Source organism: Salvelinus alpinus, chromosome 13 (genome assembly GCF_045679555.1).
Source record: "Salvelinus alpinus chromosome 13, SLU_Salpinus.1, whole genome shotgun sequence".
NCBI lineage: Eukaryota > Metazoa > Chordata > Actinopteri > Salmoniformes > Salmonidae > Salvelinus > Salvelinus alpinus.
The window spans coordinates 40,493,344-40,510,273 of record NC_092098.1 but is presented as its reverse complement, the minus strand read 5'-3'; the positions used below and the strand labels follow the sequence as shown (position 1 = coordinate 40,510,273).

The following is a 16,930-nucleotide window of genomic DNA, read 5'->3' as shown; positions in this document are numbered from 1 at the left end:
TGTAATTAAGCTTTTACATGTGCATTTTTCTGTCTTTATAATAATAGTAATAACAATAAAAATAATATGTAATTTGTAGTGGCATTTCCCATGCTCAATACACATGTGAAAGTTGTTGGGGCTTACTTCTGTGCGCAAATCATTTCACTGCTGGAGAATGAGCTTATTTATTCGTTTTTACTTATGAAAACCTGAAACTGGCCTTTAATATTTTACATGTTTTAGCTTAATTAAAATTAGCCTATCTAAAACATCTGTTAATACATTTTAAGTCATTCAAAATAGAAACTACATATTCGGTTAGAAAGTAGGTTTATAAACTACATATAGGCTACTGTGGGTGTGGTAGGCTAAATAATTACAACTGAATAGGCCTATGTGAATAGTGATAATGGATATGAAATATTCTAGGCACAGCATGCCCAAAGCTTGTGGATGAGCAGTACCAGACCAAAAACTGGAGCCAGAGAGAAGGCCATTTTTTTATTCTATCTGCTTAATTATGTTCTGTTCCTCACTCCACACATTCGCACACTCACATGCTCTGGCATTCAAAAGCAGACATGCCTTTAGCTATCGAAGAACTGTCAATCATATCAATGGACGGAATCAGTGAATGATTGCAGCAACCATTACATGGTCTGACAAGCTGCATAACAAATGAGGCCTAATTAGACAAAATAACAATTAACTTGTTTGAACGACTAAGTAAAAAATAAACAAGATACTAAGTTGTTTAAACGAGATACTAAGTAGTTTGAACAAGATCCTTCCAAGAGTATACTTTTTTTTCTTGGTGCCTTGGACTTCAGGTCTTCCGTAATATTCACTTAGTCAATTTAGGATGGGAGGAAATTCTAGTGCCTGGAAATACAATTTAAAGTATTGTACGGATAATCTTCCTTCGTCTTTCGCTCTTTGTAAGTTTGTTAATTTTATCAGTGATTGCTTAACTTGTCATATAAACTCAGTAAAAAAAGACGTCCTCTCACTGTCAACTGCGTTTATTTTCAGCAAACTTAGCATGTGTAAATATTTGTATGAACATAACAAGATTCAACAACTGAGACATAAACTGAACAAGTTCCACAGACATGTAACTAACAGAAATGGAATAATGTGTCCCTGAACAAAAGTGGGGTCAAAATCAAAAGTAACAGTCAGTATCTGGTGTGGCCACCAGCTGCATTAAGCACTGCAGTGCATCTCCTCCTCATGGACTGCACCAGATTTGCCAGTTCTTGCTGTGAGATGTTACCCCACTCTTCCACCAAGGCACCTGCAAGTTCTCGGACATTTCTGGGGGGAATGGCCCTAGCCCTCACTCTCTGATCCAACAGGTCCCAGATGTGCTCAATGGGATTGAGATCCGGGCTCTTCGCTGGCCATGGCAGAACACTGACATACCTGTCTAGCAGGAAATCATGCACAGAACGAGCAGTATGGCTGGTGGCATTGTCATGCTGGAGGGTCATGTCAGGATGAGCCTGCAGGAAGGGTATCACATGAGGGAGAAGGATGTCTTCTCTGTAACACACAGCGTTGAGATTGCCTGCAATGACAAGCTCAGTTCGATGACCATGACGGACCCTCCACCTCCAAATCGATCCCGCTCCAGAGCACAGGCACACGATCAGCTGTCCGTCCTGTCTCCCTGTAGCGCTTAGGCGTCTCACAGTACGGACATTGCCCTTTATTGCCTTTTCAGTCAGTAGAAAGGCCTCTTTAGTGTCCTAAGTTTTGTGACCTTATTTGGCTACCGCCTGTAAGCTGTTAGTGTCTTAACGGCCGTTCCACAGGTGCATGTTCATGAGTTGTTTATGGTTCATTGAACAAGCATGGGAAACAGTTTTTAAACCCTTTACAATGAAGATCTGTGAAGTTATTTGAATTTTTACAAATTATCTTTAAAAGACAGGGTCCTGAAAAAGGGACGTTTCTTTTTATGCTGAGTTTACATTTCGAAACTGCACTATGGATTTTTTTCCAATAGCCAGAAGGGGGAGACAAGGGAAGCATTGAACTACAGAAATTCAGGTGTGGCAATATTTTAGATATTTTGCCACTTAAAGCATCAGTAGATGTTAGTCCATCTACTGAGGTTGGATTTAATTGATTTGAGTGTTCTGTTACAGTTTCTGGTAATGGCTTTATCTAAGAAAGGAAATATATCTATTCCCAAATATTTAAAATGGAGCTGAATTTGTCTATGATCTTCAAAGCGTTTGGGAGGGATTGAGATACATTGTCTACCAAAAGTAACATAACGTAGGCATATAATGAGATGACAAGATCCGTAGAATTGAGAGATATTGGTGTAATTTCTTTCGAATTGCCTGGACCAGAGGCTCCATAGACAATAATATGGATTGTGTGTGCTCCTCCCTCCCCAGATACCCCACACGTAGGGGATGAGATTAAGGGGTTTAGGTCTGGGTGCCCCACATTTGAAGTCTGCACGACCGCGCACCCTAGATTATAAACATAGCAGATGTGAGATGGAACCACCTTGCCTGCCACTTTTTTTTTTTTTTTAACATGCAGTTATTCTGACAGAACAATAGCAAGTATTGCCTGGTATTACTATGGCTGATGGATTGGCATATAGTATTTTAATCATATGAAATTGGAGCCAAGTGCCATATGTTCCAAAAACTGAACAAAGATATGACCATTCTAGTCTCTCAAAAGCTTTTTCTGTGTCGAGAGAAATAACTGCCCAAGGAGCTTTGGTTTCTGACGAAGCATGTAAGATTGAGGTTATCGAAGGAGAATCATTTTTTAACAGACCCGCTTTGGTCCAGATGTACCAATTTGGGTAAATAAATTGAGACAGGACGACAGAATGTATTTTTAAAATATATTTTTTAAATCTGTGTTTATCAAAGATAGGGGGCGACAGTGAGAACACTGGGTGGCATCTTCACCTTATTATAATAAAAGCAACATTTGTGCTGTATTTACATCCCTTCCAAATGAACCTTTGTGAACGGCTGTGTTAATCACTTCAAGTAACAGTGGACCTAATTGGTTCCAACATTTTAAATAGACCTCAGGACAAATACCATCCCAACCAGGTGATTTGCCTTAATTAATGTTATTCAATGCCATTCTAAGTTATATGGAGAGATTTGGGCTCCCGATACTTGGATTCTTGTCAATGATGTTTAAAACACTTGATTATATGTATACAGTGGCTGCGCTACTGTGACCTGAGGGGTATCCTACAAAGCAGGTTTGAGTAGTTAGCGAGGTAACTTTGGTCAGCTGAGTTCAACTCAGGATAACCGGTCATACGAAAGTGGCTCACCTTTGAGCCACCTAAATTTAAAAAATAATAATAATAATTTAAAACCTTTTTCTCCCCAATTTCGTGGTTTCCAATTGTTAGTAGTTACTGTCTTGTCTCATCGCTACAACTCCCGTACGGGCTCGGGAGAGATGAAGGTCGAGAGCCATGCGTCCTCCGAAACACAACCCAACCAAGCCGCACTGCTTCTTAACACAGCGCGCATCCAACCCGGAAGCCAGCCGCACCAATGTGCCGGAGGAAACACCGTACACCTAGCGACCTGGTCAGCGCGCACTGCGACCGGCCCGCCACAGGAGTCGCTAGTGCGCGATGAGACAAGGATATCCCTACCGACCAAACCCTCCCTAACCCGGACGACGCTAGGCCAATTGTGCGTCGCCCCATGGACCTCCCGGTCACAGCCGGCTGCGACAGAGCCTGGGCTCGAACCCTAGCCACCTAAATTTATATGGCAATGAATCCTTCAGAACTAACCTGGGCCCAGTTTCCCATTTGAAATGTATGACTTTTTTCTTCTTCTCCGATGTGGGGAAAAAAGGTGCTTGTGCATTGATAAGCACACCAAAGATGGCATTTATGATAAGTAAAAAAATGCATTTCTAAAACTGCACTTCTAAGACTATTTCACACCATAGCCTGCTGAATTTGCAAGATACATTTTCTTTCATTTTAATTTCAGCATTGTCTCAATGAAGTTCGGCATTCGACTAGCCATGTGCGACATGCACTCGCACTTACAACCTGCTAGAGTTAGCAGCAGACAGAGGAGCAATACCCACTGTCGTAGTACGGAAGAAGCCTGAGCTGAAATGTGAAGCTAACTGAAGCTGGTTAGCTTTAGAAAACCCTGAGAAGATCTAGCTTTCCTCGTAGGATACCCCTCTGGCTGCTGACCTCTGTAAATGACATGCAGAACATTGCAAATGTGCTTGTGTAGGAGTAGGTCAGTTTTGCATTATCCCCACTAATAGTTACAGTTAGGATTGGGGTAGGGGAGCTGATCATAGATCTGTTACTAGTGGAAACTTCACCCTGGAGTGCATGGGTAGAGCAAGTTTGGAATGACAAATGTTTGACTTGCACGGCCAGCAGTATTCCATCTGGTAAACAACCCAAAATACAATCTTTGTAAACAACCACACAGACATTTAATCAGGAATAGCTTTTATATAAAATTAGACCATCAGATCCAGAGTGTTCTGTATAACTACAGTGCCTTCAGAAAGAACTCACACACCTTGACTTTTTACACATTGTTGTTTTACAGCCTGAATTTAAAATTGATTATATTTAAATTTTGTGTTACTGGCCTACACAGACTAACCCCATGATGTCAAAGTGGAATAATGTTTTAAGATGATTTTTTAAACAAACTAATTACAAATTAAAAGCTGAAATATCTTGAGTCAATAAGTATTCAACCTGTTATGACCAGCTGAAATAGGTTCAGGAGTAGAAATGTGCTTAACAAGTTACATAATACATTGCAAGGACTCACTCTGTGTGCAATAATAGTGTTTAAAATGATTTTTGAATAACTACCTCATCAGTCGAGCACTGAATTTCAAACACAGATTCAACCACAAAGACTAGGGAGGTTTTCCAATGCCTCGCAAAGACGGGCACATATTGGTAGATGGGTAAAAATAAAAGACATTGAATATCCTTTTGAGCATGGTGAAGTTATTAATTACACTTTGGATAGTATGTCAGGGATTTCACCATGAGGCCAATGGTGACAGGTACAAAGTTTAATGGCGGAGATAGGAGGAACTGAGGATGGATCAACAACAGTGTAGTTACTCCACAATACTAAACTAAATGAGTGAAAAGAAGGACGCCTGTACAGAATAAAAAAAAATGCATCCTGTTTGCAATAAGGCACTAAAGTAAAATTGCAAAAATAAATTAACGTTATGTCATGAATACAAAGCGTTATGTTTGGGGCAAATCCAAAAACACATCACTGAGTTCCTCTCTTCATATTTTCATGCATGGTGGTGGCTGCATTATGTTATGGGTATGCTTGTCATCATCAAGGACTAAAGAGTTTTTAAGGATAAAAGAAACAGAAGAGCTTAGCACAGGCAAAATCCTAGAGGAAAACCTGGTTCAGTCTGCTTTCCAACAGACACTGGGAGACAAATTCACCTTTCAGCAGGACAATAACCTAAAACACAAGGCCAAATATACACAGGAGTTGCTTATCAAGACGACATTGAATGTTCCCGAGTGGCCTAGTTACAGTTTTGAATTAAATCATCTTGAAAATCGATGGCAAAATCTAGCAATGATCAACAACCAACTAGACAGAGCTTAAAAAAATAAAATAATAATAACTTTGTGCAAATATTGTACAATCCAGGTGTTCAAAGCTCTTAAGAGACGTATCCAGAAAGACTCACAGCTGCAATCGCTGCCAAAAGTTGTAACATGTACTGACTCAGGGGTGTGAATACTTATGTAAATGAAATATTTCATTTCCATTTTCAAACATGTCTAAAAACATGTTTTCACTTTGTCATTATGATGTATTGTATGTAGATGGGTGAGATTTTTTATTTATTTAATCCATTTTAAATTCAGGCTGTAACATCAAAATGTGGAATAAATCAAGGGGTATGAATAGTTCCTGAAGGCACTGTATAAAAAGTACATACAATGAAGTAAATAAATGAATTACACACACACACAGTTGAAGTCGGAAGTATACATACAGTTAGGTTGGAGTCATTAACTAGTTTAACCACTCTACAAATGTCTTGTTAACAAAACTATAGTTTTGGCAAGTCGGTTAGGACATCTACTTTGTTCATAATACAATACATTTTTCCAACAATTGTTTAGACAGATTATTTCACTTATAATTCACTGTATCACAATTCCAGTGGGTCAGAAGTTGAAATACACTAAGTTGACTGTGCCTTTAAACAGCTTGGAAAATTCCAGATAATTATGTCATGGCTTCAGAAGCTTCTGATTTGAGTCAATTGTAGGTGTACCTGTGGATGTATTTCAAGGCCTACCTTCAAACGCAGTGCCTCTTTTCTTATGATTTTCCCGTGATGTCAAGCAATCAGCCAAGACCTCAGGAAAAAAATTGTAGACCTCCACAAGTCTGGTTCATCCTTGGGAGCAATTTCCAAATGCCTGAAGGTACCACGTTCATCTGTACAAACAATAGTACGCAAATATAAGCACCATGGGACCACGCAGCCGTCATACCACTCAGGAAGGAGACGGGTACTGTCTCCTAGAGATTAATGTACTTTGGTGTGAAAAGTGCAAATCAATCCCAGAACAACAGCAAAGGACCTTGTGAAGATGCTTGAGGAAACAGGCACAAATGTATCTATATCCACAGTTAAACGAGTCCAATATCGACATAACCTGAAAGGCTGCTCAGCAAGGAAGAAGCCACTGCTCCAAAACCATCATAAAAAAAGCCAGACTACGGTTTGCAACTGCACATGGGGACAAAGAATATACTTTTTGGAGAAATGTCCTCTGGTCTGATGAAACAAAAATAGAACTGTTTGACCATAATGACCATCGTTATGTTTGGAGGAAAAAAGGGGAGGCTTGCAAGCCGAAGAATGCCATCAAAACCGTGAAGCACGGGGTTGGCAGCATCATGTTGTGGGGGTGCTTTGCTGCAGGAGGGACTGGTGCACTTCACAAAATAGATGGCATTATGAGGATGGAAAATTATGTGGATATATTGAAGCAACATCTCAAGATATCAGTCAGGAAGTTAAAGCTTGGTCGCAAATGGGTCTTCCAAATGGACAATAACCATTTGACATTTCCGACCAAGCTTGAACTTCCTGACTGATGTCTTGAGATGTTTCTTCAATATATCCACATAATTTTCCATCCTCATGATGCCATTTATTTTGTGAAGTGCACCAGTCCCTCCTGCAGCAAAGCACCGCACAACATGATGCTGCCACCCCCGTGCTTCTCGGTTGGGATGGTGTTCTTCGGCTTGCAAGCCTCCCCCTTTTTCCTCCAAACATAACGATTGTCATTATGGTCAAACAGTTCTATTTTTGTTTCATCAGACCAGAGGACATTTCTCCAAAAAGTATGACCTATGTCCCCATGTGCAGTTGCAAACCGTAGTCTGGCATTTTTACGGCGGTTTTGGAGCAGTGGCTTCTTCCTTGCTGAGCGGCCATTCAGGTTATGTCGATATAGGACTCGTTTTACTGTGGATAGATACTTTTGTACCGGTTTCCTCCAGCATCTTCACAAGGTCCTTTGCTGTTGTTTTGGGATTGATTTGCACTTTTCACACCAAAGTATGTTCATCTCTAGGAGACAGAACCCGTCTCCTTCCTGAGTGGTATGACGGCTGCGTGGTCCCATGGTGTTTATACTTGCGTACTATTGTTTGTACAGATGAACGTGGTACCTTCATTCATTTGGAAATTACTCCCAAGGATGAACCAGACTTGTGGAGGTCTACAATTTCTTTTCTGAGGTCTTGGCTGATTTCTTTTGATTTTCCCATGAGGTCAAGCGAAGAGGCACTGCGTTTTGAAGGTAGGCCTTGAAATACATCCACAGGTACACCTCCAATTGACTCAAATGAGGTCAATTAGCCTATCAGAAGCTTCTAAAGCCATGACATAATTTTCTGGAATTTCCAGGCTGTTTAAAGGCACAGTCAACTTAGTGTATGTAAACTTCTGACCCATTGGAATTGTGATACAATTGAAATAATCTGTCTGTAAACAATTGTTAGAAAAATGTATTGTGTCACACACATAGTTAATGTCCTAACCGACTTGACAAAACTATAGTTTAAGAAAGTTGTGGAGTGGTTGAAAAACGAGTTTTAATGACTCCAACCTAAGTGTATGTAAACTTCCAACTTGTATGTAAATATGTATGAGAGAGAGCAGGTGTTTAAGTTAGTAGATGAAATGCAAAAGGCACTAAATGACTACATTCCAGTTAAGACATCAAAAAGAAGCACAGGACACGGAGAAGAAAAATTAAATCATATAGTGCATGTGGTCTTTGATACGCAGGACATAGTGCATGTTTTGCAACATAAGATATTATATAAACAAGCACCAAATTACACATGCTAATATCGCTACTCAACAACTACTACACACATATACTAATACTGCACAAGCACGAGACAGCAAGATAAACACCAGCATTTGATTCATTTTTAGGAATGTAGACTAACAATTACTTTTGCAGGACTAGTGGATGAGGCAGCTTTGGAAAACAGGAATGACACCTCTAGCTCTCTTGGGTGATCAGAACCATTTTGTCAACTGCGAAAATATACGGTTAAAAACACTAAAGCGCTACCCACTGGGCACAGATGTCAAGTCAACGTCTATTCCACATTTGTTCAATGTAATTTCATTGATTCAACCAGTGTGCCCAATGGGTAAAGAAGTAAAGGATTTTAAGACGTGAAAGTGTGAAGTATAGCATCAAGACAGACCACCAGCCACGCTTTTTCAAACTATTTGACAAAAATGACACACAATTTCAAATTGGAATTCTGAAACACATAATTGATTATTTTGTTAAAACACCAAGAGATACTACCATTGACCAGAAAGGAATGAATTACAGTAACAAGCTCTAGATCTTACATAGTTAACTATCCATATGCATAAATGTTGGTTGGGGTAAGACTACTGCATTCAAATATGGAAGGGATTAATACAGCATTTAAACTGATTATTAATGCATCGCTTCAATCAAACATGATTGAGAGTGAGTCATTGGAACAGAAACATTTGGCTTAACGTAAAATAAGACTTGGAATGTCAACTTTGTATATTAAAGCACAGTGATATATCAAAGTAGTTTTGTTAAAGGAAGATATTTGGTCCATTGCTTCTGAAAGACGGAAGAGAAGATTTGATGATATTATCTCTCTCACATGATCACGTCAAACCTACATAATCTAAAACGGATGTTAAAACTAAAATGTGTCAAACGTGGTTATTGCCATGATTAGTTGTGGTTAGTTAATAAATTACATGCAAACAGTGTATACATTTCTGTACAATAAAAACAATGTAAAAAATATAAATTTGTTTTGTATCATTGTTTCAGCTGAACAGTTCAGTTTCGAACCCAGTGGCAGGCAGTGTTTTAGTCATAGATATAACAATGCAATGTTAAATTCTACAGCACAATACACAAACTGTACACTGAAGTAATTTCACCAAGAGGCTTTCCATGGCTGTGTACCAGAGTGATATATGGTGTTAATGCGATTGTTACCTTGTAAACATTTATACATGATTAGATGAAGGTAGCATGATTGCAGCCAAAACGGCGATGTATTTCAGGTATCCTATTCTATATCCAAACCCTATGTCTAAACCGTCAATTTAACATGGTACCTGTATTGTAAAAAAAAAAACGACTTGAACCTATGTATTTTACAGTTACTAAGCATGCAGTTAATGTATTAAAAGTGTTTCTCTAATCTCTGTGTTGTATTGAAAGCATTGGTAGCATACATTTTGTATCACACACATGAACATGCAATAAATGCTTTCAGCAGACAAGGGTTTTTATGAGACAAAAAATATATAATTCTAAACCGCATCAATCCCCCCCCTGTATTTAAACATTCCCCACCCACCCCAAAGCAGCTAGCTATGGTGGCCTTTCCCTTTTCGTCTCCAGTTCTCCCCCCACCCCCGTTTCAGTTTTTCCTTATGTCAGCGTAGACCACTGGCTCCATCTTGTGGAATGAGTTGGGGTTCTTGGTGCCCGAGTGATCCAACTGGGCGTATATCACCGGCCCCTGTTGTGATGAGCGGATGGATCGGTGGGGAGATATGGCAAAGGGGAAGGAGGAAAACTGTGTTAGTAACAAAACTTGTTTCACTGGTTTAGCTGTCAAGTTCAAATGGCCGTGGGAAACGTAAATGGCCGTGGGATTTAAATGGGGACAACTGCAGATAACAATGCCAAATAACAAAGACACCAAAGCAGTGTTGTTAATGGAAGATATTTGGCCCATTGCTTCTGAATGAAGCCAGATAAAGATAAAAGCCTGTAAACAATGCCAGATTGTTGCGCAAAAGAAAACATGTTGTTTTTTCTCCCATCTAGCACAGCTTGGGACTACATCTGGGCTGCGTGAGTGTGTAAAAGAAGAGGGTGCCATTTTCCTCTTGTTATCTTCAGGGTGTCATTTCTACCGACCACTGGGATCAAAGAATCACACACACAAAAAAACTCATAAAAACTCAAAACATAGATAGGGGGAAAAACAACACACATACAACGGCCAAGTACAGTACAGCTTCATGTTTTGACTGACAGAGGAATGTGGTGGCGTTATCCAAGCCACCACAGATCTGACCTAACATGTCTCAATGTAATGAGCGAGAGGCACATTTCAAGACTGTCCCTCACAAGATCAACAAACTAAACCAGTCGACCGCAAACAAAAGCCTCCCAGACACACAAAGATTAAAGGTTCTCCTTGTCCTAGACATAGGCCTACAATAGTGTTTGATAACGTCAGAGGACTCCCATGAACTTTCATAAGCAATGCATGACACCTTCATAGGCACTACATGAACATCTATACATGCTTATGTTAGCAACAGCAGCTTTGCAAAACGGGATGCTGTGACACTCTAGCCAGTTGTTGACATAAGCATTTAGGGCTTAACCAGAATAATAGTGATCTCACGCATTACATCATTCAGTGGTCACCAATCCTGGTCCTGGAGAGCTACAGGATGTGCAGATTTTTGTTTCAGTCCAGCACCAAAACACCTGATTCCATTCATCAAGGTCTTGATGATTAGTTGGATCAGGTGGGTCACTTCTGGGCTAGAACAAAAGCCTGTTCTAGGCCCAGGGTTGGTGACCACTGATTTAGTAAGTCTGTAGAGCAAGGGTATCCGCCTCCAGTACTTGATGGCAGCAATGTCTATGGGTCTCCCCTTAGACTTAAAGGGACATTACACTCCAATGCTTGTCAGATGTTTTCAGACCTCAAAAGTTGTCTAACATCAAGATGAGTCCACATCCCATGCCATTGGTTTTGCAGATCCAGCTATGCGTCAACCCCAAATGAATGGGAAAGATAAGTACCGCAAATCTGGAACTTTAATGTCAATTATTTTTTCATTGATTTTGGTTAGCTGGACCTACATATAGCTGGACCTACACAACAGATGGTCTGGGACATGGACTAATCTCAACGTTAGACTACTTTCGAGTGCGAAAAAACGTGACAAACTTAGATTTGAGTGTAATGGCCCTTGAAATGGATATTGGCAATGAGGCTCTTTATCTACTTCCCCAGAGTCAGATGAACTTGTGGATACCATTTTATGTATCTGTGTCCAGTATGAAGGAAGTTCGAGGTAGTTCCGTGAGCCAATGCTAACTAGCGTTAGCGCAATGACAGAGTCTATGGGTATCTGCTAGTATGCTAGGGAGTGTGTCAACCTGGGTCTCATTCAGTAGGTTGAAAAGTCAACATTTTGTTATAATGTTCCCATTCTGAACACAACCCTGATTTCCAAAATCAGAAATCAGAAGGATGAAAAACTAAAAAGGTAGACAACCAGACACTAAAGCCATCAAAGAGATCAGCTTGAAATCCTGTTCCAGCGTTTCCCAAAATCAGTCCTCGGGACCCCAAGGGGTGCACGTTTTGTTTTTCGCCCCAACTACACAACTGATTCAAATGATCTAAGCTTGATGATTAGTTGACTATTTGAATCAGCTGTGGACGGAGTTTGGGAAACCCTGGCCTATGCTGTCGTAGCTAGGTACTAGTCTGTTTTTGTTCTCTTGTCAACTACTTATGGAATAGTCATGCAAAATGTTGACTTGACAATGACAGCAATGGAGTTGGCAGGAGCACAAATAGATCTGGGAAAAGGCTAATGCTGTTGTGCATCTCAGCTCTAGTTAGTTATTAGATCTCTCTTCCCCTGTTCGTGTCCCCTGGGCGACAGTGGGTGTGGATGGTTGGTTTGAGTCACTCACTGTAGCGCCTACCTGGACCGGGGCGGAGGGGCTGCTACACCTGGAGCCCTCCAAGCTGGATTCGTGCTTCTTCCCCCCCGGGCGTGTGGCGTGGGAGCTCACACTCGCCACTGAAGTGCAGCTAGATTTTGCACCGGGGGAGGGGTTTACGAATCGGAGGTTTGTTTTGTGCAGTTCAGGAAGCGTTGGTGCACAGAGAAATGGGCGACATGGACACATACAGTCAGACACAGGAGAAGACATGGGAGACAGATACAAATGAGAGATGGGCAGATTCCACATGAGTTATGCTGCACATTTTGAAATGACTGCTCCAAGTGGCTGGGAAGAGAGGTTGGCAGGAGTGACATACATGGGCAGAGACACTGTACTAGAAGATTAACAAGGCATGGATATGTATGGGAACAAGGAGCTGATGCTTATAAAGACAGTTGAACTGCAGCTTTCCAAAAAACTAAGAAACAGCATTAACGTAACGAAAAAACACTGACTTAAAAACAGTTACTATATCTAATAGCCTATGTGACAATCAATTGGTCAATAAGAGAAGAGAATAAATAAAGTGGATTAGGGAAAAACATCATTCCCCACCCCAATGAGATAACGATGTGATCACCCACTTGAAAGATTAGTGTTGTATGTTAGTCATACCAATGTCAATCAGTGGTCCAATAAAACACACTTATTTTTTGGCTCTTGGTTGTTTAACAATTTGATAAAAGGTCATATTGTCAATGTAATAGTATCTTATGTTGTTCTTGTACATAACTGTTCTGTACTTCAGTCATGTATTTTATGTTTTATGCAACAGTAAATAGGGATCCTAATAAACAAAACTGAAGTGCAAACATGGCACTCTCCGGAAGCAAATATTGGCGCTGGTCAATAGTAGCGTACTATATAATAGGGTCCGGAGCCTGCTGGTTTACCATTCTACCTGATAATTAAATGAGTTCCTGATTCAAAGGGAACAATGAAAAAAATGCAGTGGAACTGGCTTCAAAGTCCAGAGTTGAGTTTGAGGGATCTAGGATCAGGTCCCCCCTGTAATATTACTCATTGTGGTCTAAATGTAAAAACTGATCCTAGACCAGCTACCTTACTCTTGAGACACTTTATAAATATGGGCCTAGGACTCCAAAATATACATTTATAGATTTCTTAAAATGTGATAGAAATTAAACTTAAAACTGTTAGCATTTAGTTTGTGAGATTTTAAGAGCATGTGTCCAGTGACAAAGTATTCACACCGATTGACTTTTGCAAAATTTGGATGTGTTAAAGCCTGAATTTAACATTGATTAAATTGAGATTGTGTCACTGGCCTACACATAATACCCCATGCCAAAGTGGAATTGTAAAATGTCTTGAGTCAATAAGTATTTTACCCTTTGTTATAGCAAGCCTAAATAAGTCCAGGAGTAAACATTTGCTTATTGAGTCATAATAAGTTGCATGGAAACAGTGTTTAACATAACTTTTGAATGCATGCCTCATCTCTCTACCCCACACATACAGATCATTTTAAGGTCCCTCAGCTGAGCAGTACATTTCAAACACAGATTCAACCACAAAGACCAGGGAGGTTTTCCCAAAGAAAATATTTCAACATGCATCCTGTTTGCAATAGGGCACTAAAGTAAAACTGCAAAAATGTGGCAAAGAAATTAACTTCATGTCCTGAATACAAAGTGTTATTTTTGGGGCAAATCCAACACATCACTGATTAACTCTTCAAATGTTTTATCATGGTGGTGGCTGCATCATGTTATGGATATGCTTGTCATCAACAAGGACTTGGGAGTTTTTTGGGATAAAAAGAAAACAGAAGCTAAGCACAGGCAAAATCCTAGAGGAAGACCTGGTTTAGTTTGCTTTCCAATAGACACTGGGAAACAAATTCACTTTTCAGATGGACAATAACCTAAATCACAAGACCAAATACAGTTGAAGTCAGAAGTTTACATACATCTTAGCCAAATACATTTAAACTCAGTTTTTCACAATTCCTAACATTTAATCCTAGTAAATATTCCCTGTCTTAGGTCAGTTAGGATCACCACTTTATTTTAAGATTGTGAAATGTCAGAATAATAGTAGAGAGAATGATTTATTTTAGCTTTTATTTCTTTCATCACATTCCCACTGGGTCAGAGGTTTACATACACTCAATTAGTATTTGGTAGTATTGCCTTTAAATTGTTTAACTTGGGTCAAACGTTTTGGGTAGCCTTCCACAAGCTTCCCACAATAAGTTGGGTGAATTTTGGCCCATTCCTCCTGACAGAGCTGGTGTAACTGAGTCAGGTTTGTAGGCCTCCTTGCTCGCACACGCTTTTTCAGTTCTGCCCACAAATATTCTATAGGATTGAGGTCAGGGCTTTGTGATGGCCACTCCAATACCTTGACTGTGTTGTCCTTAAGCCATTTTTCCACAACTTTGGAAGTATGCTTGGGGTCATTGTCCATTTGGAAGATCCATTTGTGACCAAGCTTTAACTTCCTGACTGATGTCTTGAGATGTTGCTTTAATATATGCACAGAATTTTCCATCCTCATGATGCCATCTATTTTGTGAAGTGCACCAGTCCCTCCTGCAGCAAAGCACCCCAACAACATGATGCTGCCAACCCCCATGCTTCACAGTTGGGATGATGTTCTTTGGCTTGCAAGCCTCCCCCCTTTTTCCTCCAAACATAACGGTGGTCATTATGGCCAAACAGTTCTATTTTTGTTTCATCAGACCAGAGGACATTTCTGCAAAAAGTACAATCATTGTCCCCATGTGCAGTTGCAAACCGTAGTCTGGCTTTTTTATGACGGTTTTGGAGCAGTGGTTTCTTCCTTGCTGAGCGACCATTTCCTCCAGCATCTTCACAAGGTTCTTTGCTGTTGTTCTGGGATTGATTTGCACTTTTCACACCAAAGTACGTTCATCTCTAGGAGACAGAACCCGTATCCGTCCTGAGTGGTATGACAGCTGCGTGGTCCCATGGTGTTTATACTTGCGTACTATTGTTTGTACAGATGAACGTGGTACCTTCAGTCATTTGGAAATTGCTCCCAAAGACGAACCAGACTTGTGGAGGTCTACAATTTATTTTCTGAGGTCTTGGCTGATTTCTTTTCATTTTCCCATGATGTCAAGCAAAGAGGCACTGAGTTTGAAGGTAGGCCTTGAAATACATCCACAGGTACACCTCCAATTGACTCAAATGAGGTCAATTAGCCTATCAGAAGCTTCTAAAGCCATGACATAATTTTCTGGAATTTTCCAAGCTATTTAAAGACAGTCAACTTAGTGTCTGTAAACTTCTAACCCACTGGAATTGTGATGCAGTGAATTATAAGTGATATAAATCTGTCTGTAAACAATTGTTGGGAAAATGACTTGTGTCATGCACAAAGTAGATGTCCTAACCGACTTGCCAAAACTATAGTTTGTCAACTTCTTATGGCTGGGGGCAGTATTGAGTAGCTTGGATGAATAAGGTGCCCAGAGTAAACAGCTTGCTACTCAGTCCCAGAAGCTAATATATGCATATTATTACTAGATTTGGATAGAAAACACTGAAGTTTCTAAAACTGTTTGAATGATGTCTGTGAGTATAACAGAACTCATATGGCAGGCGAAAACCTGAGAAAAAATCCAACTAGGAAGTGGGAAATCTGAGGTTTGCCTATTGAATATACAGTGTCTTTGGGGTCATATTGTACTTCCCAAGGCTTCCACTAGATGTCAACAGTCTTTAGAACCTTGTTTGATGCTTCTACTGTGAAGAATGAGGGAAGGAGGGCTCTTTGAGTAAGGTGTCCGGCATGAGCTGACCACGCGAGCCCCCGTGAGAGCGACCTGCGTTCCATCGCATTTCTGAAGACAAAGGAATTCTCCAGTTGAAACATTATTGAAGATTTATGTTAAAAACATCCTAAAGATTGATTCTATACATCGTTTGACATGTTTCTACGAACTGTAATGGAATTTTTTGACTTTGTCTGGACCTAGTACCTGCGCATTTGGATTACTGTACTAAACGCTGCGAACAAAAAGGAGGTATTTGGACATAAATGATGGACGTTATCGAACAAAACAAACATTTATTGTGGAACTGGGATTCCTGGGAGTGCATTCTGATGATCATCAAAGGTAAGTGAATATTTATAATACTATTTCTGGCTTCTGTTGACTCCACAACATGGCGGATATCTGTATGGCTTGTTTGGGCTCTGAGCGCTGTACTCAGATTATAGCATGGTGTGCTTTTTCCGCAAAGTTTCTTTTAAATCTGGCAGCGGTTGCATTAAGGAGAAGTTTATCTAAAGTACCATGTATAATACTTGTATGTTTTATCAATGTTTATTATGAGTATTTCTCTAAATTGACATGGCTCTCTGCAAAATCACCGGATGTTTTGGAGGCAAAACATTACTGAACATAACGCGCCAATGTAAACTACGATTTTTGGATAGAAATATGAACTTTATCGAACAAAACATACATGTATTGTTTAACATGAAGTCCTATGAGTGTCATCTGATGAAGATCATCAAAGGTTAGTGATTAATTGTATCTCTATTTCTGCTTTTTGTGACTCCTCTCTTTGG

General features: G+C 40.0%; 1 protein-coding gene across 3 annotated transcripts in view; it reads right to left on the bottom strand.

Annotated features, from left to right (window-relative positions):
- LOC139537692 (myelin protein zero-like protein 1) overlaps window positions 1-16,930 on the bottom strand; it is an 81,193-nt gene that overhangs the window by 52,457 nt on the left and 11,806 nt on the right. The window contains exons 5-6 of one of the 3 annotated variants that reach the window (XM_071339292.1): window positions 12,326-12,446; window positions 8,312-10,112 (exon numbers count right to left, since the gene is read on the bottom strand). The exons of 1 other annotated variant lie outside the window; for it this stretch is intronic. In XM_071339292.1, coding sequence (XP_071195393.1) covers window positions 10,011-10,112; window positions 12,326-12,446 — 223 coding nt within the window. In that variant the 3' untranslated portion in view covers window positions 8,312-10,010. Of the gene's footprint in view, window positions 1-8,311; window positions 10,113-12,325; window positions 12,447-16,930 lie in introns of those variants that run through there. One more of the 3 variants, XM_071339295.1, reaches the window with a different exon arrangement.